The 24,123-nt window shown below is 57.6% G+C and overlaps 1 protein-coding gene across 1 annotated transcript in view; it reads left to right on the plus strand.

The window, feature by feature from the left end:
- Nucleotides 1-24,123, plus strand: part of B4GALNT4 (beta-1,4-N-acetyl-galactosaminyltransferase 4) — a 123,924-nt gene that overhangs the window by 54,647 nt on the left and 45,154 nt on the right. Inside the window, exon 2 of the mRNA XM_084632229.1 lies at nt 12,708-12,823. Within this exon, the coding sequence (XP_084488355.1) occupies nt 12,708-12,823 (116 nt within the window). The remainder of the gene's footprint in view (nt 1-12,707; nt 12,824-24,123) is intronic.

Genomic DNA, 24,123 nt, shown 5'->3' on the forward strand with positions numbered 1-24,123 from the left:
AAGCGCTGCCGTGGCAAAGGACCCTGCTTAAAGCACTTCCCTTGCAGCGCTTTATTGTCGCTGCCCCCCCTCCACCCCTGTTGACAATGAGGGGTGGGGGCAAAAGGAGCAGCTGCCCCGGGGCCGGCGATTTAAAAGGGCCCGGGGCTCCAGCCGCTGCTGACCCCTCCCCCAGCCCTGCTCCTTCCACCCGAGGCCCCGCCCCTTCTGGCAGGGTGGAGTAGGAGGGGGGCACGTGTAGCCAGCCCCTGTACCAGTAAGTTTTCAATTTTACTTTCACCCCTGGCTAAATGGTAGCCTGGCACAGAAAAAGCCCACCCAGGAAAGCACAGCTCCAATGCCCTCTCCGTGTCGGAGGCAGGGTGGTGTCACCAGGACCCGGGAGGCAGGAACTCCTGAGTTCTAATTCCCCCTCTGGCACTGATTCTCCTCCGGACCTTGGGCAAGTCACTCAGCCTCTGTGCCTCATTTCCCCTGCCTGAAACCAGGGATGATGGATGTTAACAGGACAGGAAAACAGCTCTGTGTGTGTGAGATCCAGGAGAGAGCTCAGGAGCTAGCCTAACTTGGCCTCTTTGCCCCACCCTGGGTTTGCTTGGAGGAGAGCAGCTAGCTGCCTTGGAAGTAATTGCAGGCTAGAGCTGCATGTGCCAAGAGGCGCTGGCATGCCGTTGCATGAGTGGGACCCTGGGCCTGTGCGTGCAGAGAGCACTTGATCTCTCTCCAGCCAGGTATCTGCATTCACAGACAGTGTCCCAGGTGTGTCCTGGGCAGATGAGCCCTTGTCCCTCGCTGTGTTCAGCTAAGGGAATTACACTTAGGAATCGGAGTAACAGCCGTGTTAGTCTGTATTCGCAAAAAGAAAAGGAGGACTTGTGACATCTTAGAGACTAACCAGTTTATTTGAGCATAAGCTTTCGTGAGCTACAGCTCACTTCATCGGATGCATACTGTGGAAAGTGTAGAAGATCTTTTTATATACACACAAAGCATGAAAAAATACCTCCTCCCACCCCACTCTCCTGCTGGTAATAGCTTATCTAAAGTGATCACTCTCCTTACAATGTGTATGATAATCAAGTTGGGCCATTTCCAGCACAAATCCAGGTTTTCTCTCCCTCCCCCTCGCCCCCCACACAAACCCACTCTCATGTTGGTAATAGCTTATCTAAAGTAACCTATTTCCCCTTGTTTTTTCCTACCCCGCCCCCCCCCCCCAGACATTCTTGTTAAACCCTGGATTTGTGCTGGAAATGGCCCACCTTGATTACCATACACATTGTAAAGAGAGTGGTCACTTTAGATAAGCTATTACCAACAGGAGAGTGGGTTTGTGTGGGGGGGGGGAGAGAACCTGGATTTGTGCTGGAAATGGCCCAGCTTGATTATCATACACATTGTAAGGAGAGGTTTCAGAGTAACAGCCGTGTTAGTCTGTATTCGCAAAAAGAAAAAGAGTACTTGTGGCACCTTAGAGACTAACCAATTTATTTGAGCATAAGCTTTCGTGAGCTACAGCTCACTTCCTCAGATGCATCTGAGGAAGTGAGCTGTAGCTCACGAAAGCGTATGCTCTAATAAATTGGTTAGTCTCTAAGGTGCCACAAGTACTCCTACCCTTAGGAATGTCACATGCCCTGTTAAACTTCCTGAACAGGACTCACGGGCTTTAGGCGCCATTATTAATTAATAAAACTGACACTGAGAGAAACCAGACTGCCCCAGGGCTGGGAGCTGAGCAGCGACCTAATGGCTCGCAGGCCGTCTGGGCAGCGGCGAGCCTGTGGCTTTGGCACTAACCCACCGTGATTGTTCCCACTGCCTCTGGAACTGGGCTTAGTGCAAACTGGCCTTCCGCGGGCTATCCCCATCCCCAGGGACTGCAAGAGCATCCTCCGCTCTGGGGACCCTTTAGCTGAGCACTGAGCCAGCAGCACCCCTGGCCCGTGGCTAATTCCTCTCTGGACGGAAGTCAGGGGTGCAGAGGAACGTCAGTGCCGCGTGGGGAGCGGAGCGTGGGCATTACGGCGCCGATGAAAGGAAGGAGGGGACTCTGGGACTGCCTGGCTAACGGCTCCAGTTGAGAAGGCTCATTGTGCTCTCTGGGCTTCCCTCTGAAGGGCAGCTAGTGCCAGACAGCTCTGAATGGCTGCCTGTGCGCTGTGCCCCTCGTGCCTCCCCCCTGGCTCTGTGGGTCCATTGATCATCCCTCGCCAGCCCCGCCGAGTGAAAGGATGCGCGGCCTCGATGTAAAAGGAAGGGGGAGCGGCTGGGCGGCGAGCTGGAGGGGAGTGGGGAGAGGTGCCAAGCAAGAGAAAAGGAATGGGATTGTCAGGGCTGGCTAATGACAGCGAGCAGGATAAGGGGACTTCAGAAGTTAATTTCCTGTTCCTGAGATGTGGTGTGGATGGTATTTCTGCTTCCATCTCCTAGGAGACACAAGGGGCTGCGCTGCCTCTGGAATACTAATGGGAGCAGGGCCGTGCACTGGGGAGCGGGGTGGGGGAGGCAGGGGCTGCTGAGAACAGCAGGGAAGCTTTGGAATGAGCCGGGGGGGGGGGGGGCTTGGTGCCTCTGAGGGGCCAGCAAACACCAGCATGGGGCAGCATCTGTCCCTTCACCCCCAACCAGCCCCTCCGAGCGCCTGCCTCCTGACTTTGGCTGTGCCAGCAACAAAGCCCAGCGATCTCAGTATGGCTGCCAAGCATGGTCTGTCCTCTCTTGATTTCCTTATTGGTAGCCGGTGGCAGCTGGGAGCCGCCGGGATCTGATGTTTGGGGAGGGGTCACGTTTCAAGTGCTGTTGACGTGCCATGAAAACACCGTATCCTAGATTGCTATGGCTGCATGTGGTACCTGGGTGCTCACCGAGGCTCTGGTTCAGCCATTCATGATCTCAGGGGGAGAGGCCATGTGCCTCCTCCCCTGCCATTGGGAAGGGCCTGGGGTTTTCAGTTATGTTCACATGAAGCCGTCTCCCTTGAGGCTGGGGGGTCGGGTTGCGGCATGGAGTTCTGTGTGGGGAGATGGTCCAATGGGGCTAGCACACTCTGAGGCAGAGATCCAGAGCAGGCCCGGGCTCCCGCAGCATCTCCTCGGGGTGGTATCTTGGTGGGAAGAGATGGGAAGAGAAGCTGACATGGGGGATCTCTCTCCCACCCTCCTTCCCTGCCAAGGAACGATTGCCAAGGACACCAGCACATCTCCCCCGCCGCAACAGAATCACAGCACCGGCTGCAGCTGTGTTTGCTAGGGGAGAAGAAAGAGAATCTCTCTTCAAACAGACTTGGGAGGCTCCTACTGGGGCAGGCAGTGGCAGGGGGAGAGGTGGGGGGAGCTTTCTACGAGGGGGAATGTGTGTTGCATCAGGCTTGCAAAAGACAAGCACACAGCAACCGTATGGGAAGAGGGAAGCGAATTGCGCCAAGGTGTTGGCATCACCACTGGGAGGCTGTGTGGGCCCTGGCGGTCTGAGTTCAAGCTGGGAGCCAGCAAGTGGCGAAGTCTAATCCCAACATTGAGCCTGCCTTGCTGTGTGGCTGGGACCCATCACTTCACCCTTCCTGGGTCTGCTTCTCTATCTGTGAGGTGGGGGAGGCTGCCTTCCTCCCAAGGATCCACTGGCGTTTGTACAATGCTTTGAACCTGGCAAGTGCCACCAGGCTGGTGCTCAGTATTACTGTCTGGGAGTCTTCTGATCCCACAGTGTGAGTGGGTGCAGTGCACACATCAGACAGCAGGGGGCCTCGCCCAGGATAGGCTGCCTTCTAGCTCCTTCTTGTGACTGCCGAGCAGGCTAGGAAACGAGGACTGGCCAGGGTGTGGTGTTGGTCATATAGGGTACGTCTACACTGCAACAAAGCACAAAACAACAACAGAGCACCAGGCAACATGGATGCATGCCTGCTCTGGTCATTGGCATTTAACTGACTGTCTTTGCACATCAACGCCCCCGTCAGGACCACCCATGCAATGCCGGGAGCGTCCGTGTGGTCTGATCGTCAACTTGTGAGATGTAAAATGACACTGAGCTTCCAATTAAAACAGTGCTGGTATCCTCAATCTCCAGTAGCCAAGCTTGAGCGTGCAGGGCTTGTTAAAAAAGTTGATGAAGTTCTTGACGCACTTTTTCAGTCAGATACAATAAACACTGACTCTGCTTGGTCGTCTTTTAAGGAAATAGTGTTCAGTGTGTCTAAAGACGTCCTCCGCTTTGTGAAGAGGATCTAATCAGAACTGATCGGATGAGATAAAGCAACTGCTGACCTCCATGCCTCCTCTTCGCACATTGTTAGATAAACAATAAAAACTCATCTCTTAAAAAGATGGCTTATTACCATACGGAGTGCAGTGTGTTAGCTAAGCTTCGCCATGGGAAGGGGAGCTGGTGGAAAATGCTTCCATAAGCAGCAGACCAAAAAGTCTCTAATCAGGTTTTTGCTGAGCTGAAGACTCTGTGTGGCCCACTATCTAGTGGTACCAGCCCTGTCTAGAGTGCAGATGCATCACTGCAACTGACCAGTCGTGGGCAAATTCTGAAAAGATGGGCTGAGCACTTCAACAAGGTTTAAAAGTGGTCACTGGTCACCACCTCAGCATCAGCTCCTGGTGATCTGGAGCAACTTCTAATCCCAGGCCAACTCTCAATCCTGCCGAACATCTCTGAAATATGTACAGCTGTCAAGCAAATGCCAAACGGCAAAGCAACAGGTCCAGAGGGTGTTCCTGGGGAGATCTTCAAATGTGGGGGCCACAAGCTAATCAGGGACTTCACTGGCCTCTACTTAAGGTTTGGGGCCTGGAGGCTGTGCCCCAGGAACAAACACTGTTCACTTGGACAAAAGGAAAGGCAATCATGCTTCTTGCAGTAGCCATCATGGCCTCTCACTCCTTGCCAAAGCAGGAAAGATACTCGCCGTAGTCATGTTAATTGATCAACTCATGGAGAAGATGCTGCCTAAAAGCCAGTGTGGCTTCTGTGCTGGGTGCGGTACTTCAGGCATGATCTTCGCACTCCTCCAAATTCAGGGGAAATGTCATGAGCAGAATCAAGAGCTGTATGTTGTTTTTGTCGCTCTTACTAAGGCCTTTGATTGTGTAACTCGAGATAGCCTGTGGACTGTCCTCCAAGTTCGGTTGCCCCAGTGAGTTTGTCAACATTATTAAATCTGTCCATGCAGGTTCTTGTCCTTCACCCAGTCTGCTTCTCAGCTCCCTTTGTTGTCACCAATGGAGGAAAACAAGGCTGTGTTCTTGCACGGACATTATTTAGTATTGTGTTTGCAGCTTTTCTAATACATGCATTCAGAGACATTGATTGTGGCATTTATATGCAGTACCGTATGAGTGGAGGTGACTTGAATCTGCATTGCCTGCGTGTGAAGACAAAGGTTATGAAGATAATTATTCAGGAATTACTGCTTGCTGCTGATTGTGCTGTACTGGCCAATGACCTCAGGGACATTTTTGCTTCTTGACTGCTTTGTGCATGCAGCAAACTGTTCAGCCTGCAGAAGACAGAAGCCATGGTCCGGCCTTGACCTGGAAGTACTGCAACTCCTCCAGTTGTGTCCACTCGAGGTAATTGACCAGTTGTGCTGCCGAGGCAGTGTCGTTTCATAAAATGCAGGGATTGCTGGCAACATTTTGAAGCTCACTGGGGCAGCCGTCGGTGCCTTTGGAATACATCTGGGTTGTCTCTGGAAGGAACATTGTGTCAGACTGCAAAAAAATAGATGTTTACCACACCGTGGTTGTCACCGCACTCCTCTCTGGCTGCGATGCTATCAACGTCACGCGGAATGCGTGGCCCAATTCCACCTATGATGTCTGCGGCGGATAATGGGAATTGAATGGCAAGTTTTGGTTCCAAACACTGAGGTTCTTGAGTGCTGTCACATCGCCAGCATAGAAGCTTTTATGGCGAGCGCCCAGCTGAGACATGCGCTCCTGTGGGTTGTATGTGTGATGGCAGAATGCCGAAGGCCATCTTTTATGGAGCATCGCAGAATAGAACAAGAAACCATTACAAAGACACTTTCAAGGCCAACCTCCAGCCTTACAGCATTGGCTTCAACACCTGGGAGCCCTCAGCCTCGCCGAGACCCGATGGCAGCCACTCTGCCACCTTGGACTGAAAGGCTTCAAGAACTGGTGCGTTGCTGCAGTCAAGGAAAGATGTGCGAGGTGCCTATTCGCTGACCATTCTTTTTGTCTGTGGCACTTGCAGACTGGGGCTGCAGGTCCGAAATTGGTCTTCGGTCTCATCTCAGGACCCGCAATAAGTGACTGTAGCTCATCCGTCGAACTCGACAGGAGACTCCATCGTCACGCGGCAGCAAGTCTCAGAGCCCGGGTCAGCTGACTCGGGCTTGCGGGGCTGGTGCTACGGAGCTAAAAATAGCAATGTGGGCGTCCCTGCTTGGGCTCGGAGACCCTTCCCCCGGTGGGATTTCAGAGCCCAGGCTCCAGCCCGAGCCCCATATCTACACTGCTGTTTTTAGCCCTGTAGCACGAGTCAGTTGACCCAGGCTCTGAGACTCAGCACCACAAGTCTTTGCAGTGTAGGTATGCTCGCGGGGGGCCCGGCATAGATGTGGGGAAGCCAGGCTTGTTCTGCTCCATGCTATGCAATGCAGAAGGAGATCCTGCCACCCAGACTCTGTCTCACCCACAAAACTGATGCTCGGCTAACCCTGGAGGTGGAATGCTGGAGCAGTGCCCACACCCTGCTCTGGGCACCTCAGCTCGTGTCGCAGCAAGGCTGCGCTTGTGTGTGTGTCTCTCTCTCTCAGGAGTGCAGGGGTGGGGGCTAGGAACCTACAGCAGCCAAGGAGTCCCTGCCCATCCATCCCCCCTGTCACTCCTCTCCCAGAGCAGAGCAGGCCTGCCAGGACCAGTGCTGCCAGGATACGGGCCTGCCTGAACCTCTGCCCGGCCCTTGAACTGGACCCCCAGCGAGGGTCAACCCCATTCAGCTGCGCTTCTCCAACCTTTGCCAGGCAAGATCCTCGAGGGCATCCTCCCCAGTGCTAAAGGCTCTGCAAGGCCTAGCTACGCCGTCCGTGACACCGGTTGGGCTTGATCCCTCGTTCCCGGGCGCCCAGTGTCACCCTTTGTTTCGGGGCAAGTGGCGGCATTCTGCTCGCTGGGGCAGCTGAGGGGCTGAGAGAGGTGCAGGAGAGCGGGAAACGGGGCCTTGATGGGCGCTGGGTTGGCACTTATATTAATAACTTAAAAGAAGGGCTAGAGGGTCCAGCGCCCTCCGCAGGGGCAAGGGGTGTGGAAAGCAGTGAGGTCTAGCTGCAGCCGGTAGAGCCTGCCAGTGTGCCTCTGAGGGTGGCCGGGGAGCTGAACCTCTGAGCGAGAAAGTGACGTGTGGGAGCATGGTGCCTCCTGCTTGTTTCCCATGACCTGCCTCTCTCTCTCTCTAGTTTATGGCCATTTAGTTCTCTCCCCGTCAGGCGCATTCATGGAGCAGAGCATCGAACGCAGCTTTATGCTGGCGATCACAGGTTCTAAGCACCCGCCTCATATGGTTCCTCTACGCAAAAACACCCAGGCAGCTCCACAATTGGCTCTGCCCACTCTGCTATGTGAAAACAAACTCCTCACTCCCCTGCCTTCTGCCCGGCGTGATCCCTCACTTCCCCCTCCTAGCAACCCTGGTTAGGTTCCAGATCTTCCCGTTCACTGGAAAGGCTCGGAGGTGTCAGTTACACAGGTCTGAGGGGTAGAGGGTGCATTAGTGAACAGCTAATCCATTTTCAAAATCCCTGCCATGTTATTCTTGGGAAGCCGATTATTTTAATACTGTAAGTAGAGACTTGTATAAACCTCCCTTTGCTCAGCAGAGCAGAAGGATCAGTATAAAAAAAAAAACTCTGGAGGGAAATTTTTACCTTGGAAATCATTATTGTGCCACGCTGCCAGGGAGCAGGTTGAGAGCTCTGCTGTCAGGGATGCCTTGGGAACTGGACACCTGGCTCTGGGCTCCTTTGAGAGCCTGCTTCGAAGCTCTCCACTCCAACCAGCATCCAGGGTTGTTTTGCCACTCAAGCGGAACCAGTGGCAGAGTTGGGCCTGGAACCCCAGAGTCCTGCCCGTGGTCTGACCGCTAGACACACATCCGGACAGGGGTCCTCCCTATCTAGTGGGATGGAGCTCCAGGCCCACCTGGGCTGGTGAGAGGAGACACGGGGGGCAGCTTGTGCTTTCCTGTGTGAAGCCTGAGCCTTGACGCTTCAGAGAGAGTTTGGGGGCTTGTCTGGTTTTTGGGTGTGAATGGGGCCTGGGTGGCAGCCCCCCATGGATCCCCAGCTCAGAGAGAGTCTCTACTGTTCTCCCAGCACCTCCGAGGCCGGGGTTGGGACCAGGATTGATGCCCGGAGCGGGCAGCCCTTTCCAGGCCACTTAGCCTGAGTGAGAGCTGTGTTTGCAGAGTCCTCCTCCCAGGAGCAATTGATTGAGTCCTTCCCTCCTTCAAGTGTGGTAAATGTGAGCTTGAATGATGGGGGCTCTCCGGCAAAAAGACTCGGCTCCTGCAGGACAGCTCTCTCCTGCCAATATGCAATTACAGAGCTGGGCCAGCTGCTGTGGCCAAACCTCCCCCAGCAGGCTGAGAAACGCTCTCCAGACCCTGGCTGGGGTGACTGCCCCCCCTCCTCAGTGCTACTCATGTTGCCTAGCGAGTGCTGCCCAGAGAGCCCCACGGACCAGGGAGGGGCCTGAGCCCTGTCTGCATCAGATCCAAACGTCCCCATAGGATCCAGGGTTCTGGTTCAGTCCCATCGCTATTGCAGATCTGGGACCCATGGAGACCACAGGCCCTGCCCAGCCATGCTCAGCCTCCTGCAGCAGATCGCTTGGCGTCCCAGTGGAGCGTGGCATGCTGGGAAAGCAAGCATTGCCTCCACGGGCTGCTCCTGTTGGGGTTAAGGGTCAGGGCGGGTGCCCGAGGTGTGGCCCTGGATGGAGTTTGGGGCCCTGTCTTGACGCTGGGCATGGGAGCCATTTTAGGAGGCCCCCTCTGGATGGGAAGGAAGTGGATCAGAAAGGACCGGAGCCCCGTGGGATCCCACAGGCCCAGTCCCCTCTAGCCCCAAGCTGGTTTCCTCTTTGTTTGGCTCCTTACTGAAGGGGGAGGGGGCGTTTCGAGCCCCGGGCTGCACCTGCCGCTCTGTAGATTGCGATGTGCTTAGCGCGGTGGCTGCCATGGCGGCTTTGATGTGCCGCCCCTGCTGCTCCCCTCTCCCTGGAAGCCTGCCGCGGGCGGGGTCGTCCGAAACCCGAAATGGATGCTCTTGCTGCAGCTGAGTTGGCTGCCTGCCTCCCCAAGGGCCAGAGAAGCCTGCCCTGGGAAGGGGCCCCTGGGCCGCACCCCTCTCGGGTTCAGGATGCGACGCAAAGGACAGAGAGAGAAACCTTCTGGGGCCTTCCCCTCTCACCGTCCCCAGGGTGGGGCGAACTTCCCAGCACGGGGCACTGAGAAGGGGGTTAGGGGCAGGGCTGGGATTGTCCCACTCGACCTCAGCGACAAGAGCCCATGTGTGGGGGCAGCCGCGGCAGTCGCCCATGCAGGGTGTTTCCTGCCCCCAGGGGACAGGAGTGTTGGTCGAGGGCTGTGAGAGCACCCCAGCCCAAGCCCTGCACTCCTGCCGCCCCCAGGGCTGTCGGGGCCGGGGGATCTGGCTGTGGGCGTGGGAGGTGATGGATGCTGCGAACCCAGGGGCCGTCGGGGCTGGGGAATCCACTGTGTGCCTTGCTGGGGACAGCTGGGGGAGAAACAGGAGTGTTAGAAGAAGTGCTCCCCCCTCTGTGCTGCAGTGCTGTGGGGCAGGCAGCAGCTGGCCAGCTGGGTGCACGGGGGCCCCGCTGCCCCATCTCTGGGGCTGGATGCTCAGCCATGGAGCCAGGAGCCTGCAGCTCATCCCTGCTCTTACGTCAGGGCTGCAGGCTGGGCTACCTTAGGTGTAATTAAAGCTGACACTGATGAGCCGCTGCAAGCCGCTCGGCACAGATGTGGTGAAGGAGCCCTGGCCAAAGAGCAGTGCCCTCTGCTCCCCTGCCTCCTCCCCCCAGCGCCAGGGCCAGCCCCTCTGTCCGCACGGCACATGCCTCCCGGGACCAGGGCAACCCCTTCCCCTGCAGCCCCTCTCCAGGCGAGTGCTCAGCCCCCAGAGACACATGCCCTCTGCCCCACACTGCCTGGGCTCTGGGGAGGCCCCCTCTCTCCGTCAGCTGCTCTAGCCCTGCCCTGGCTGCATGCTCTGTGCCATCACCTGGCCCTGATACTCCCCCAGCAGTGTCTGCTGTGAGGCAGGATGTCCCAGGTGCCAGGGGCTCCCCCTCCAAGGCTGTGGCAGGGCCAGCAGGTGACAGCAGCTGCTCTGGGCGGGGCATTGAAAGCTATTCAGTGGGGCCTGGGTATTGCCACCTGTCCCAGATTCTGCTTCTCTTGGTGTCCCCCCGTGTGCCCAGCCCAAAGGCTGAGAGAGCCCAAGGCAGCTGGGTTAAGCTGGTGGCCCAAGCACGGCTGGTGGTCTGAGGAGGCATTTGTGGTGGCCACTGAGCTCAGACCTCATCTGCAGAGAGCAGCCGGGACGCAGCAGCTGTGCACCAAAAATAATCTCAGAACTTGGCAAAAGTTCCCAGGGCCCCAAGACCACGTCCTGGCCTGGCCCTGCCTGACGTGTGTCCTGGTCCCATTTAACTTAATTGGCAGCTTGCGTTCAGGAGAGGCCACCACTGAAATAGCAGGGGAGCTTGGGGGCCACTGGCAAAGCTGTGTGGTGGGGAGGGAGCAGGCTACAGCTGGGGTTCATGGGCAGAGCTGGGTGGGGCCCGGGGCTGGGATAACCGGGGGGTGGGGGCACTGCAGGTCAGCACTGGGGTTCATGGGCAGAGCTGGGTGGGGCCCGGGGCTGGGATAACCGGGGGGTGGGGGGCCTGCAGGTCAGCACTGGGGTTCATGGGCAGAGCTGGGTGGGGCCCGGGGCTGGGATACCAGGGGGCTGCATGTCAGCACTGGGGTTCATGGGCAGAGCTGAGTTGAGCACCCAGGTGAAGCTGCAGGTCATGGATGAAGCAGCCCTGAGCGTGTCCTAACACTTCCCTCAGCTGCCTCTGGTTCTAGCTAGTGCCCCCTCATGGGCTCCCTCTGGGCACCCAGGTACGTGTCATTTGATTTTATCAGCCAGTCACACAGGGGAGCTGGGGTGGATGGGTGCTGGGGGGCGTCTCTGGTGCCGGTGCATCTTGCCGAGCGGGCGGGGGAGAGTGTCTCGGGAGGCTGCTGGTGGATGGTGAAGGGGCACCACTGGCTGTGGCAATAGATCCTGGTGCAGGGTCCCACTGTGCAGCGTTCTTACTGGTGCTCCTGGGTGCTCAGAGAGGGCGTGAGCTGCGTAACTCTCCTGCGTGCGGTTCTGGTCTCCTCAGCTCCAAAGAGCTATACTGGAATTGTTCAAGGTACAGAGAAGGGCAACAGAAATGCTGAGGGGTCTGGAACAGCTTCCCCGTGAGGAGAGATCCACAGCTAAGGTAGATCCGATCAGTTGGTGTAGAGTGGGGAGTATGTTTTCCATTACTTCACATTGCTCAACACTGAATTTCATCTGCCATGTTGTTGCCCAGTCACCCAGTTTAGTGAGATCCCTTTGTAACTCTCTGCAGTCTGCTTTGGACTTCACTATCTTGAGTCATTTGTATCAGCTGCACATTTTGCCACCTCGTTGCTTACCCCCTTTTCCAGATCATTCGGTGTCCTGGTCCCAGGACAGACCCCTGGGGGACACCACTATTTACCTCTCTCCATTCTGAAAACTGACCATCGATTCCTACCCTTGTTTCCTATCTTTTAACTGGTTACCGATCCATGAGAGGACCTTCCCTCTTATCCTAAGGACTCTCCAGTTCCTTCAGACCCCCACTCCTAACTGGCAGCCTTGGATTCTCTTAGCTGTTTGACAATCGCCTATGCCAGGCCCTACCCCCTGGGGGTACAAGGAGCAGAGCACCACGGGGGGTGAAATGGGATCTAGCTGTTTCTATTGCGGGAGCCCCTAGGAGTGCCCCAGGCCTGGGCCAGAACCCTGTTGTGCAAGGTGCTGTATAGACCCACAATGGAAGGATGGTCCCTGCCCTGTTAGGCTCTGGTTTGGGAGAGTGTCCCATCCGGCATCCTGGTGCCTGCCAGATACACACCACCGCATGTCTTCCTCTCCCCCCGGGTCCCCGTCAGTGACTGGGTTTCCTGGTCAGGGCTGAGCCAGGGTGTAGCTCTGTTGCCACTAGAGATTTAGGCTCTGCTTTTCAAACTTGGGTGCCTAAAGTTAACCCTCCCATGGGCCCCTGCGGCCAGCGGGACCCCCGGGTGCTAGTGCCTCTGAGAATCAGGTCGTTGATTTGGGCGTCCTCCGTGCAGCACCCAAGTCTGAAAATGTCAGCCAGGGCTTTTCTGTGGTGCTGGGAGAAAGGTGGCCGCTGCAGAAGGAACAGACTGGCCCTGGCTATGGACGGGGCTGTGGACTGAGACCACGACAGACACAGGTGGTGGTGCTGGTAGCTCAGACCTGGGTGCTCCTTGGCACTGCGCCGGGGGGCAGAGTCCCCTTCCCATCTCCCCAGGGCCGCGGTGGGTGGGTGCTGGCTTGCCGGCCAGGGCGCTGTAGTCTCATGTGCCCCGCTGCGTCTGTTTGTTGTTTGCAGATGGTGAGAGGCTGGGTGAGGTGACAGACGCTGGCAGGCGTGTGGCCGGGGCCCGGGCAGCGGTTCAGCAGAGAAAGGCCGAAGACTCCAGCGAGAGCCGGGAGGATGAGCAGATGGTAATCACAGGCTGGCCTGTCTTCTCTCTGTTAAATGGGAAATGAGCTCCTAGCGGCTCCAGTTCTGGGCTGGAGGCGCCTAGGGGCTGTAGCCGTGTGCGTGCTGGGGGAGGGGGCCGATGCACCTTGGGATCGCCCTGCATGGGTTCCTGGTGCCCCTGGAGCTGGGCTGGCAAAGGGGTCTCCCCATTGACGCTGCCCGGACACAGAGGGTGCCCTGAGGGAGGCAGGGGTCCTGTGAAGAGAAGGGGGATAGCCCTGGTGGGAAACCCATAGTGGGGGGGCATAGGATGGCCCCGGTAGGAAGTAAAAACAGGAGTCCTTAGGGGATTGTGCTGTTGGAAGCCACGTAGGCGTGTGTGTGTTGGTTCCTATGGATCCATCCCCCTGGCGATGTGTGTGGGGATCTCTGACGGGATCCCTGGGTCGGAATGCTCACTGTGCTGTCCGGGGGTCCCGATGAGGAGCCCTCTTGGCAAGCACATGGCAGGAGGTGTGGGGCAGCCCCTGCTTGGCATCGCCCTGTTGGGAAGCACAGAGTAGGGGTAGGGCACCGCTCAGCCTGCCCTGGGAGATAACACGAGGTGGGGAGCAGGGAGGGGGCTGTGGCAGTGGGGTTGGGTCTCCAGGTGGCCTTGCCCTGTTGGAAGGTCGTGGGGGCCGGCCCATCGGATGGAGCCCGGGGCTGGGGGTGGTTGAACTGGACGTGGCTGGAATCTCCGGGGCCAAGAGCCCGGCTGTTGTCTGAGCACAGTGAGCTGCTCCTGACGTTACTGAAGGGGGAGGGGGTGTTTCGAGCCCCGGGCTGCACCTGCCGCTCTGTAGATTGCGATGTGCTTAGCGCGGTGGCTGCCATGGCGGCTTTGATGTGCCGCCCCTGCTGCTCCCCTCTCCCTGGAAGCCTGCCGCGGGCGGGGTCGTCCGAAACCCGAAATGGATGCTCTTGCTGCAGCTGAGTTGGCCGCCTGCCTCCCCAAGGGCCAGAGAAGCCTGCCCTGGGAAGGGGCCCCTGGGCCGCACCCCTCTCGGGTTCAGGATGCGACGCAAGGGACGGAGAGAGAAACCTGCTGGGGCCTTCCCCTCTCACCGTCCCCAGGGTGGGGCGAACTTCCCAGCACGGGGCACTGAGAAGGGGGTTAAGGGCAGGGCTGGGATTGTCCCACTTGACCTCAGCGACGAGAGCCCGTGTGTGGGGGCAGCCGCGGCAGTCGCCCATGCAGGGTGTTTCCTGCCCCCAGGGGACAGGAGTGTTGGTCGAGGGCTGTGAGAGCTCCCCAGCCCAAGCCCTGCACTCCTGCCGCCTCCAGGGCTGTCAGGGCCGGGGGATCTGGCTGTGGGCCTCTGGGGCTGGAGGGTACCTGGGCGCTGCTGCTGTACTAGCCCTTCCCGGGGCCTGCCCTGCGCCATGCAGCGCCCCTCGCCCAGGGCAGCGCAAGGAGCACGTTGGGGCTGGCTTGCTCCTCCAGGACAGTGCCATTGGGGCTCGGGCAGGCTCCGAGCCAGGCTTGGCAGCGTGGGAGCCCGGCGGAAGGAAAGCTCACATTTCACTGCCTGACAGTGATGCTTCATTTCCCCTCATTGCGATAACCGTGACGTTGACCGATCGCTGCCCCTTTCCTGAGGCATTGGCAGCCACGGCACTGGCATGGCAATCATGTGCCTGCAATTAGCACAGGGTGTGGAAAGACTGGCATGCCACACGCAGAGACCTGGGTTAATGGAGCCCTGTGCTGGCCCTAGCTAACTGCAGACTCTGTACAGGGCAGAGCAATGGACCGTCTACAGCCAAGGCCACTTCCAGGGGGTTTAGATATCAGAGCCAACTCCATCTCCCTCCAGAATGCAGCTAATCTGGACAATTCAGGCCGGGGCCATTTCTTCCTGGCCAAGCTGCTGCCCTGAAGCATGAGGATTGAGAGCTCTTGAAATGCTGATACTGGTGCAAAAGTCCAGCCTGCTCTTCTGCCCTTTGCACACCCTTGACGTGAGGCTACCAAAGCATCTGATTAAAGTGGGTCTGTAGCATCCTCTCTGACACACCCAGAGAAGTGGAGACAGTGAGAGATCGGCACGACTTGCGGGTCAACCAGGGAACAGGAGTAGAACTCAGGTGTCCGGACACCCAGTTCCCTGCTGTATCCACTAGACAAAGTAAACCTCTGTCAGATGTTCCTACATGGTTTCCAAGCCATCAGCCTTGCCCTGCTGCAGGGAGTCCCACAGGTTTCTTATCATGGCACAACAGAGATATTTCCTTTTAGCCACATTTCATGTGTCGCCTCCGCTGGATCGCACCCCCCTTTGTGTTCTAGGGTTGGGGCAGCAGGAAAGCCTGCTTGGCGTGGTCTATCCCAGCTATTTCCTCTCATCTTTTGCACCCTGACCAGCCCTGCTGTCTCCCTCACCTCCTGCCTGATCCCTCCCCTTCCCTCTGAGGCTCTGCCTGCATCTGTTCCCCTTCTGTGCTGTTCGGAGAGGAAGGACCAGCCCTGACGGCACTGGACAAGGTGCGGGCATCGCGTGGTCTCAGTCCATGGAAGCAGCTTCGGTGCCCTTCTCTGTCCCATGCTTGCTGGCGGGGGGAGCACCCCTGGGGCACTAATGGCTCTTCTTCCCTGGGGGGATGGAGAGAGGCCAGAGCTGAACACTTAGCTTCTCTGTGGCTTTGGCCCCCGTCTCATCTCGGGGACGTCACTGGAGCACAGGTGGCTGTTAAGCGGGACCCAGCCAGCGGTCCTGGGCGGCTGCTTCTCGCCCCCGTCTGCTTGCCTCCCCCAGTGCAGCCAGGTTCTCTACACGCCACGCTGCAGCCTCTGGCATGGGGATCTGTGTGGTGCTGCCCTTCCCCAGCCCCACGCATTGAACTACAGAGCATAGATTGGGTGCTGTGCATGGGCCCCTTCCTGCCCCAGCTCTCTCTGCTGAGCCGAGGCAGCCAGAGGGTGATCTCTTGGTGCACGTCCTCCCTGGCTGTGTGAGAACAAGGAGGGTTGGCTGAAAATCAGGTGGCAGGCTCCTGCAGGGGTTACCAAGGGAACTGAAATCGCTCCTGAGCTGGGTGCAGAGACAGGACCCCGGTTTTGGCTGCAAAGGTTGCCAGTGCTGCGGCCCATCAGACAGCGCTACCCGGTCTCCAGCGCGGAATCGGCACAGTCGTAGGGTGCCCCCGCAGGGTGTTCCCGAGCAGAAACCCTGAGCGTCTCCTGCCCTGTCACCTGACCGTCTCAAACTGCTTTGCAGGCCCTACTGACCTGTGGGAGGCAGGTGGGGATGTGGGGGGTGCAACTCTCCCTGCCAGCCAGGGTGGGGCGGGGCTGCCTCAAAGCAAAGCCCCATTGCCTGTTCTCCATCATCCCATCAATTCAGTGGTGGTGGCCCCCTGAGCAAGGCCGGGAGGGGCATCTCACAGAGCCCTGAACATAACACGCCCCGTCTTCCCGCCAGCACTGTAAGCAAACAGGAGAGTTGTCCCGCCAGCAGCTGCCAGCTCAGGGGAGCCAGGCTGTGAATTGCTGCCTCTGTCAGGGCAGGGAGGGGGAAATTTCACTGGTTGGAAAGACAAACAGCCATGGCTGAAATAGCTCCCTGGACCCAAAGCAAACCAATCGGGCTAAAAACACCCAGAGATGGAAAACTGGAGCCCAGAGCGGTTGAAACTCGGCGGTGTGTTAATTACAGAGGCTGCCGTCCACAGGCAGCTCCTTATAGCTAGGGCAAGGCAGTGCCCAGCCCCTCCTCCAGCAGAGCCCCTCGCTCTCCCTAGCCATGGCACGGCGCCATCGCAGCCCCGCTGTGGCAGGGGACAGAGAAGCTTTTATCTGCTACAGCTCAGCCGCCCCGGAGTGGAGAGAGCCATTTATTTGGGTTTCCCGAGCGTGTGCTGCTAATGAGAGCCAGCTGCACGCTAGGCAGCCATGAGATGGCAAGAAATAGGCTTGTTCAATGTGGGCCGCAGTCGATGCGGCTTCCCCCCTTTGGTGTGTATCAGTCCAGCGCCACGTGGCCGGATCCCACCCATCATCTCCCTCCCTCCCGCAGGGCCTGCGCCACGGGGCGGGGGGCAACGATCTTGTGGCACCGGGGAGCTCTCACCATCCCCGGGGACCCCAGCGAATCCTCCAGAAGTCGGCACGGAAGTGCCACCGAGTTTTGGAACCAGCGCGTGGGAGGGACTTGGACGGCGCTCGTACCAGCTGCCCCCTCCACCGCCCTGCGCTGACACCTTCAGACCCCCCCGTCCCCGTCCCCCACCCGCAGCAGCACATCTTCCAAAGGCTGCTCCAGAATTCGGGCTAAACTTTCCAAGGGAGCGGAAGGAATTCTTCCTTTCAAACAATCAAAGCCTAATTATGCCGCCTGTCTAATCACGTTTTCAGAGGGCATTGTTCCCCTCCTCTGGGGCTTTAATTAGTTCGTTCAGACAAAGTTTGCTAATTACTTCCGTAGTGCCACGCATCCTAATGGGCTCCTCTTTGTTTACAGCATTTATCTGTCTCCGCTCCGGCGTGTGATGCACTTGTTACCTTCCCAGCTGGCCACAGCAGTGGCCCTCCCTGGAGTCTCCAGGGGCTGCCCTCTTGCTTGGTCCCTTCAGCCTCTGCGGCCCGATGCGCTCAGGGAACCTTTGCTCACTGTCCCCCAGCAGCAGGGGTCTCTGGAGAAGCCGGGGCTGGAGAGAAAGGCTGGCCTTGGGAGGTCTGGGTTCGACTCCCACCTCTGCCACAGACTCCCTGAGTGTCCCTGTGCCTCGGTTCCCCATCTGTAAAACGGGGATGGTTTGTAGTGTCTGTCTGGCCCTTACTGTGCTGTGTACAGGGCCTGGTGTGATGGGGCTCCCAGGGCAGCCTGGGCTCTTGGCTTGCCTACAAATAATGAATAGCTCAGCATTGTCAATTCCAGTAGCACATGGAGGCCCCGATCAAGATCAGGGTCCGGCTGTGCCAGGCACTGCATAGACACAGATTAAAAGACTAGGAGCCCCCCACACACTACTTCCTTTTCCTCCCCTCTCTCCATCTTTTCTCCTCCTCCCTACTTCCCTCATGTCCCTGCTCTCGCTAACTTCCTGCGTCTGAGTCCCCGTGCCAGGGCACCACCGCCACGCCTCACATCCCCAGCTGTGAAATGCCCGGCACCTGTGTGGGTGTATCTCTGTAAACAGGGCAGGACACCCAGCATGGGCTAGGACCTGGCATGCAGGACTGGGAGCTGGGAGATGCAGGTTTTCAGATGGATGCAGCCAGGGACTCGCTCAGTGACCTTGGGCAAGTCACTTCTCCCCCTCCATGCCCATGTTTGTGCTGCCCGTGGATGACCCGAGTGTTCCTAGTCTCCCCCAAGGTGGGTTGTGTCAGGAGCAGGGCGAGCTCTGGAGAGGGGGTCATTGGAGCTTTCGTCTTCCCTGTCGCACTCAAGAGTGGGATGCTATTTTTTCTGTCCCGTCCATTTTTCTTTGCCATCTTAGAACCGCAGGTGCCCAGGTAATTAAATCAAACCCACAGCATGGAGCCTGCCAGGGGCCAGCATCAGCAACTGAAGGGCCACTGGGGGCATAAGTCTAGACAGACTTCCCCCCGGGCCATCATTACGAGGGGCTGTGGCTCGGCTGGGAGCCAAAGCTAGACAATTCAGACTGGCAATAAGGCACCCATTTTTACCAGCGAGGGTAATTAGCCCCTGGAACAATTTACAGAGGCTTGTGGTGGATTCTCCAGCACTGGCCATTTTAAAGTCCAGGTTGGAGGTTATCCTGAAAGCTCTGCTCTAGGAATTATTTCGGGGCAGTGCATTGGTCTGTGACCCACAGGAGCTCAGCCCAGATGATCGCAGTGGGCCTTTCTGGCCTTGGAATCTATTAATCTGTGTTCCAAAGGCTCGGGGGACAATGACCAGCTGCCAGAGTCTCCCAAAAGCCCCCGAGAATGCCAAGTGGGAGGCGATTAATAGGCCCTAGAGAGGATGAAAGAAGAAACCACTGGTATCCAAGGGGAAGGGTTCAGAGCATTTTAGACCTCCCCTTCTCCCATCATTAGTTCCCTCCAAGGCCCAGTGTCTCTGATCCCCTGAGCCACACTGCCTTTGGATCCCCTGCTCCACTGCTTGCTTCTAAATCACTGCAGAGCCAGACGGGAGTGGGTAATATGAACGAAACCGGCTTCAAAAACCTGCCCCGCTCTCCGCCTTCACTTCAGCAATCTCCTGCGTGGGAAGCAGTCTGGCTGCTGGATTCACCCACCCCTGGGGTCCATCCATGCAGAAGAGAGTCCCCAGTCCATAGCAAACCTTCAGGTCTCTTTTCGCAGTGCAGCTCACTGAACGTGCACCAGGCAGAAGGTTTGGTGCCAGAGAGGTTTCTGTGGGCGATGTCCCTTCAGTGGCTCTGTCTCTCCTGCGGTTACCATGGATGGGGCTTTAATTTTTGCAAGGTGCCTTTGGAGATGCTGCAGGATCTGCCTGTCGGAGATGGTGCACAGGAAATGGCCAGGCATGCAGGTGCCATATGTATGCACCTGCCACCTCTGTCTCCAGCTGGGGAGGGTGGGAAGCACAACTGATCCACAAGGGGTCTTGTCTGCAGATGTCCCAGTTGCAAGCTGGACTCCAGCCCAAGCCCCAGGCCCATGAGTTGAACTCTGGTCCCCCGCTCAGAGAGACCCGATGAATCTCCCTCCGCTGGCAGCAGATGGAAAACTTCAAGGAGCAAATGGAAACAAAGAAATGTGTGGGACGTTTTGTCCACTCTCCTGCACACTCACGGCAATGGCACTCCCGTCCGCCATGAGAGAGCAAGAGAATTGCCCCCACAGGAGCGGGTCTGCTTCTGAGCACTGGAGGGCAGTGCCGTGTACCAACAGGGCATGGTAAATGACAAGCACCCGTTCAGAAAGCTCTACCAGATGCTGCTCCGCTTGGCCAGCAGGGCTCTGTGGGCCCTGCTTGGCTGGGTGTACCTTGACGAGGTCCTACCGCTGGAGGCTCGGTGCTGGAAGAAGCTGTGGTGAAAGGGGGAGCTCCCAGCTCTTCTGAAATGAATACCTCTTGAGAGATCAGCTTGCAGTAAAAGCCGTGCATGGCCCAGTGCTTAAAGGGCTGAGCGAGATGCTGCAGGGGGCCCCTCTTGGAAGAGAAGTGGGGTGACACCCCCAGGACAAGCTGTCCTGGTTAATAACAGACTGCTGGCGCAGTGTGGCGGGCCCAGAGAGAGGCATAGGAATTACTGCACTGTCCATGCTGATCGGCACAATTGAATCAATCCCGAGTTGTGGCGTGAAGGCGAGCGCCAGCCTAGTCCCTCTAAATTGTGAGACACACACCTGCAATTGAATTAGCCCGATCCCTTTAAAAGGAAGAGGAGAACCAGAAAGGAATCTCGCCTCCGGGTGGCCTGTTCCATAGCCCAGTGACTTACCGCAGGGGTGACTGGGCGGGGGGCGTGCCCTGTTTCAGCCAGTGGGCAAATGTCACCCCCGCGCCTCCCTTCTGCTCCAGCCACTGGGTGCCCTGGCTCTGCTCTGCCAAGTTCTCCGTGGCAATGGAGGGTGGGCTGGGCTTCTTTTGTTCCCAGCACTGGGGACCAGTCCCTTGGGGATAACAGAGCCCTCCCCCCCCCCAGAAGCACTGTTGCGTCACCCCCGGTACGGGGGCAGCGTGAGCCGTATCAGGCGAGATCTCCAGTCCCAGTGGACTCCCCCACCAGCTGTGTTCACTGCAGGGCTAACAGCATCACAGGCAGGGCCCAGGGACCTTACGTGCCAAGGAAAGGGGAGTCTCCTTGAGAGAGACCCTGGCTTGTCAAGCAGGAGCAACCATTCAGACTTCCTGCCCCTTCTCTCTGCAAGCAGCTCCTCATACAGCATCAGGAGCTGGCAACTTCCTCCCGCCCCGAGTTCTGCTGGGCAGACTGTATCTCTGCCTTTGCTGAGCCCAGTGGGGCATTCACTGGCAATGCCAGCCTGGGGGAAGAAGGGTGGGCTTGTTATTAAGGCACTGGAGTGGGAGTCAGGAGATCAGGGTTCAATTTCTGGCTCTGCCACGTGCTTCCTGTGTGACCTTGGGCAAGTCACTTGGCCTCTTTGGGCCCTAGTTGCCTCATATGGAGAATGAGGCTAATGAGAGCCCAGCCTCCGAGGGAGCGTAGGGAGGCCAAGAAATAAATACAAGCCAAGCCGTGATGCTGGGAATGGCTGGTGCGGGGAGCAGCCCTGGGGCCTGGGACAGCAATGACGCACCAAGGTGAATGTTGGTTGTGATGGGATCGCAGCTGAGCAGCCAGCGAGTGGAAATGGTGAATGGATGGATTACCGATACCACTTACTGCCCACTATCAATTAGCCAGAGCCCGATCGATAAGTCCCACCTCAGAGCCAGACGCTCATCGAGCAAATCAGTGCTTAGACAGAGCGGAAAGGGAGAACCGGGGTGGGAATGTGGAATGTCCCCAAAACCAGCTCCCTGCCGGCTTCATAAGGCTGGGCCCCCAGTCAGGGAGAGTCGGTGAGGCGCCCTGGGCTGGTGCAGCGCGAACCCTCCGCTGCGGTAATGATGACTCAAACCTTCTCATTGCCACTGAGGCTCTTTAATGGGGGTAGCTGTGGCAGAGGGGGCTGAGCTCCCCATTGCAGGGCACTGGGTACAGGGCCCTATGGGTAACGCTGGCCAGCAAATCCACGTCAGCTGCCCTAGGGGAATAAAACAGATCTGTGCCTCTGCCCAGCTCCAGCAAGCACCTCACACTCCGGGTGCCAGAGAAACTATCAATAATAATCACATCCCCTTCTCCAGCTGCCTTAACGTTTACACAGGGAATAGTTTCCCCGCTTGCTTCTCCTGGCTGCACAAACTAGCTACTTATTAACCCTTCGCCCACAGGCAGCTGCTCTCACCAGCCAGCAAAGACCCCCACCTCACTTGGTGATTGGCAAAGAGACATTCCCATCTGGGATTCCCAGCCCCCCAGTTAGCCCAGGATGTTACATCAGAGCCCCTGTCTATCTCTTTGGCTGGAATTGGTGTCAGCCAGAGTATGCTGATCATAGAATCCTAGAATCTCAGGGTTGGAGGAGACCTCAGGAGGTCATCTAGTCCAACCCCCTGCTCAAAGCAGGACCAACCCCAACTAAATCATCCCAGCCAGGGCTTTGTCAAGCTGGGCCTTAAAGACCTCAAAGGATGGAGATACCACCACCTCCCTAGGTAACCCATTCCAGTGCTTCACCCTCCCCCTAGTGAAATAATGTTTCCTAATATCCAACCTAGACCTCCCCCACTGCAACTTGAGACCATTGCTCCTCGTTCTTGTTCTGATCACCTGCCCCCTCTCAGTTTCCGATAGACCAGCCTGTTTGTCAGCTTTTCAAAGCGTTCGCCTTGACGGTGGAAGAGCCGGTTCTCTGCCTGACAGGGAATTGTTGAGTGGAATCCCTTCTAGTGAGGAGAAAGGGGGATTTTGGGGGGGGGGGGGGTGCGTCTGCATGTTTGTTTAAAGTAAAACAAAAATCTAACCAGCCATTGTTTTGAACAAGGCAGCAGGGAAAACAGGTGAGGTTGGAAGCAGCTGAGCCCGGCCTTGGAGGTCAGCCTCTCGGAGGAGCGGTGCCTTTATAGTAACGTGATGCCAGCCTTGGCTATGGCACAGGTGTGGGGATGGTGTCACAAATAACTGTTAGACCCGCCCTAGCGAAACAGACTGGAGGTGTCTGCAATATACGAACCAACTCCCGATTCTCCAGGTCTGCGGCTGTATATGAGGGATTGTTGTCACTCTCTGTGAACAGGGAGTGACTGTAGCCAACCGCCCGAGCTGGAGATCAATAGCTCTGTGCACAAAAAGCCTCAGGTGGCTTGTGTATTTTTGTCCAGGTGGCTCCTTGTGCTCCTTTGGCCTTGGGAAAAATGTTCAGTGGAGTCCAGTGACAGCCCCGGGGTTTGAGCTCCCTGTCAGCCAAGCTGCTCAAGGACAAGTTCGTGAATAGCAGCTTGTGTGCTCCATCAACGACTGCATCTGTGTCTCTGTGACCCAGGTGTACGTTACCTGTTACAGCCCCGAACGCCAGCAGCCCCGGGGGTGGGGGGTGGGGGGGGCATCCATTTCCGAAGGCCACAGCGCTCTGTCCCCTGCTGCCCTGGGATCCCACGCTCTGTCGGCCCTTGTCTGTTTCTTGCCGTGCTGTGAAACTGACGTGACGTATCCGGAGAAAAGGGAGACATGGAGCAGATGGAAACGCTCTCTCCTCCCTGGTGCTGCGGGGCAGGACCCACGCCACTCGCCAAAGCCAACTAGAGTTTGTACGTGGAGCCCTGATGGCCCCATGCTCATGCCCTTGCACGAGCGTTACACCAGTGAACTACAGAACGTGGGTAGTGACCAGGCTGGTGTCTCCCGGGCTCTGCTTCCAGGGAATGCACTCGAGCAGTCACTCACAGCCTGCTTGCCCCCTTCACATTTAATGTCTTGAGAGTAGCTCTCATAAACCAGTAACCTGTCCCCCCACTTTTCTGAGCTTTTCCCCCTCACACCCACTGAGCCTATTCATCTTATCCCACATCCTGCGCGGGTTTCCTGTGGCCTCCAAGGCACAAGACCACCCCTTATTTCACTGGCTGCCGGGAGACGCTGGGATTGGATGGGGATCAGCTCAGAGTAACTGCGGTTAGCTGGGGTTGACCTGCGCTTTTATTCTTCCTCCACACCCAGCGTCTGGATCAAGCTCACCGGTGCTGCTGCTGGCAGACGGATCGCCTCAGGAGAGGGGGATGGAATCCAGAGCAGTGTCTGGGGAAAGGTCGCGGACAGCAAAGACTGTGAGCCCATCCTGAGACCTATCAAATAGCAGCTATCCGCCAGCATCAGGCTGCGCCAGGGGATATAGCGACACAAAGAGAGCACCTCTCATCAGAGGGCCTCTCACCCGGTGCTGGATAGCAGGGGTCGGGATTGTGCTTTGCCCCTTTTACAGATGGGGAAACCAAGGCACCAAGCGGTTAAGTGAGTTTTCCGAGTTTGCGCAGTGGGTTACTGTGAATCAGGGCTGGGACCCCCTGTCATGACGCCCTGTACTAGTCTCCCCACTGCTGCACACCGCAAATGGAGCCTCTTCTTTCCAGAGCCTGTGAAGATCTTCCAGGGCCATAGGGCCCCGTCTCCCCGCCCTCCTGCCTGCACGTTGCATTTGCACTGTGTCCCCTGGGGCCGCCCGAGCTTGGGCCACGCAGGCCACCAGCCAGATTCCTTCCCCAGCTGCCATGGACCCAAACAGCGCTGCTCCGGGGCTGGCTGGGCAGCCGCGCTGGAGTGTCTGCAG

Source organism: Lepidochelys olivacea, assembly GCF_965140295.1.
Source record: "Lepidochelys olivacea isolate rLepOli2 genome assembly, chromosome: 6".
In the NCBI taxonomy this organism is placed as follows: Eukaryota; Metazoa; Chordata; order Testudines; family Cheloniidae; genus Lepidochelys; species Lepidochelys olivacea.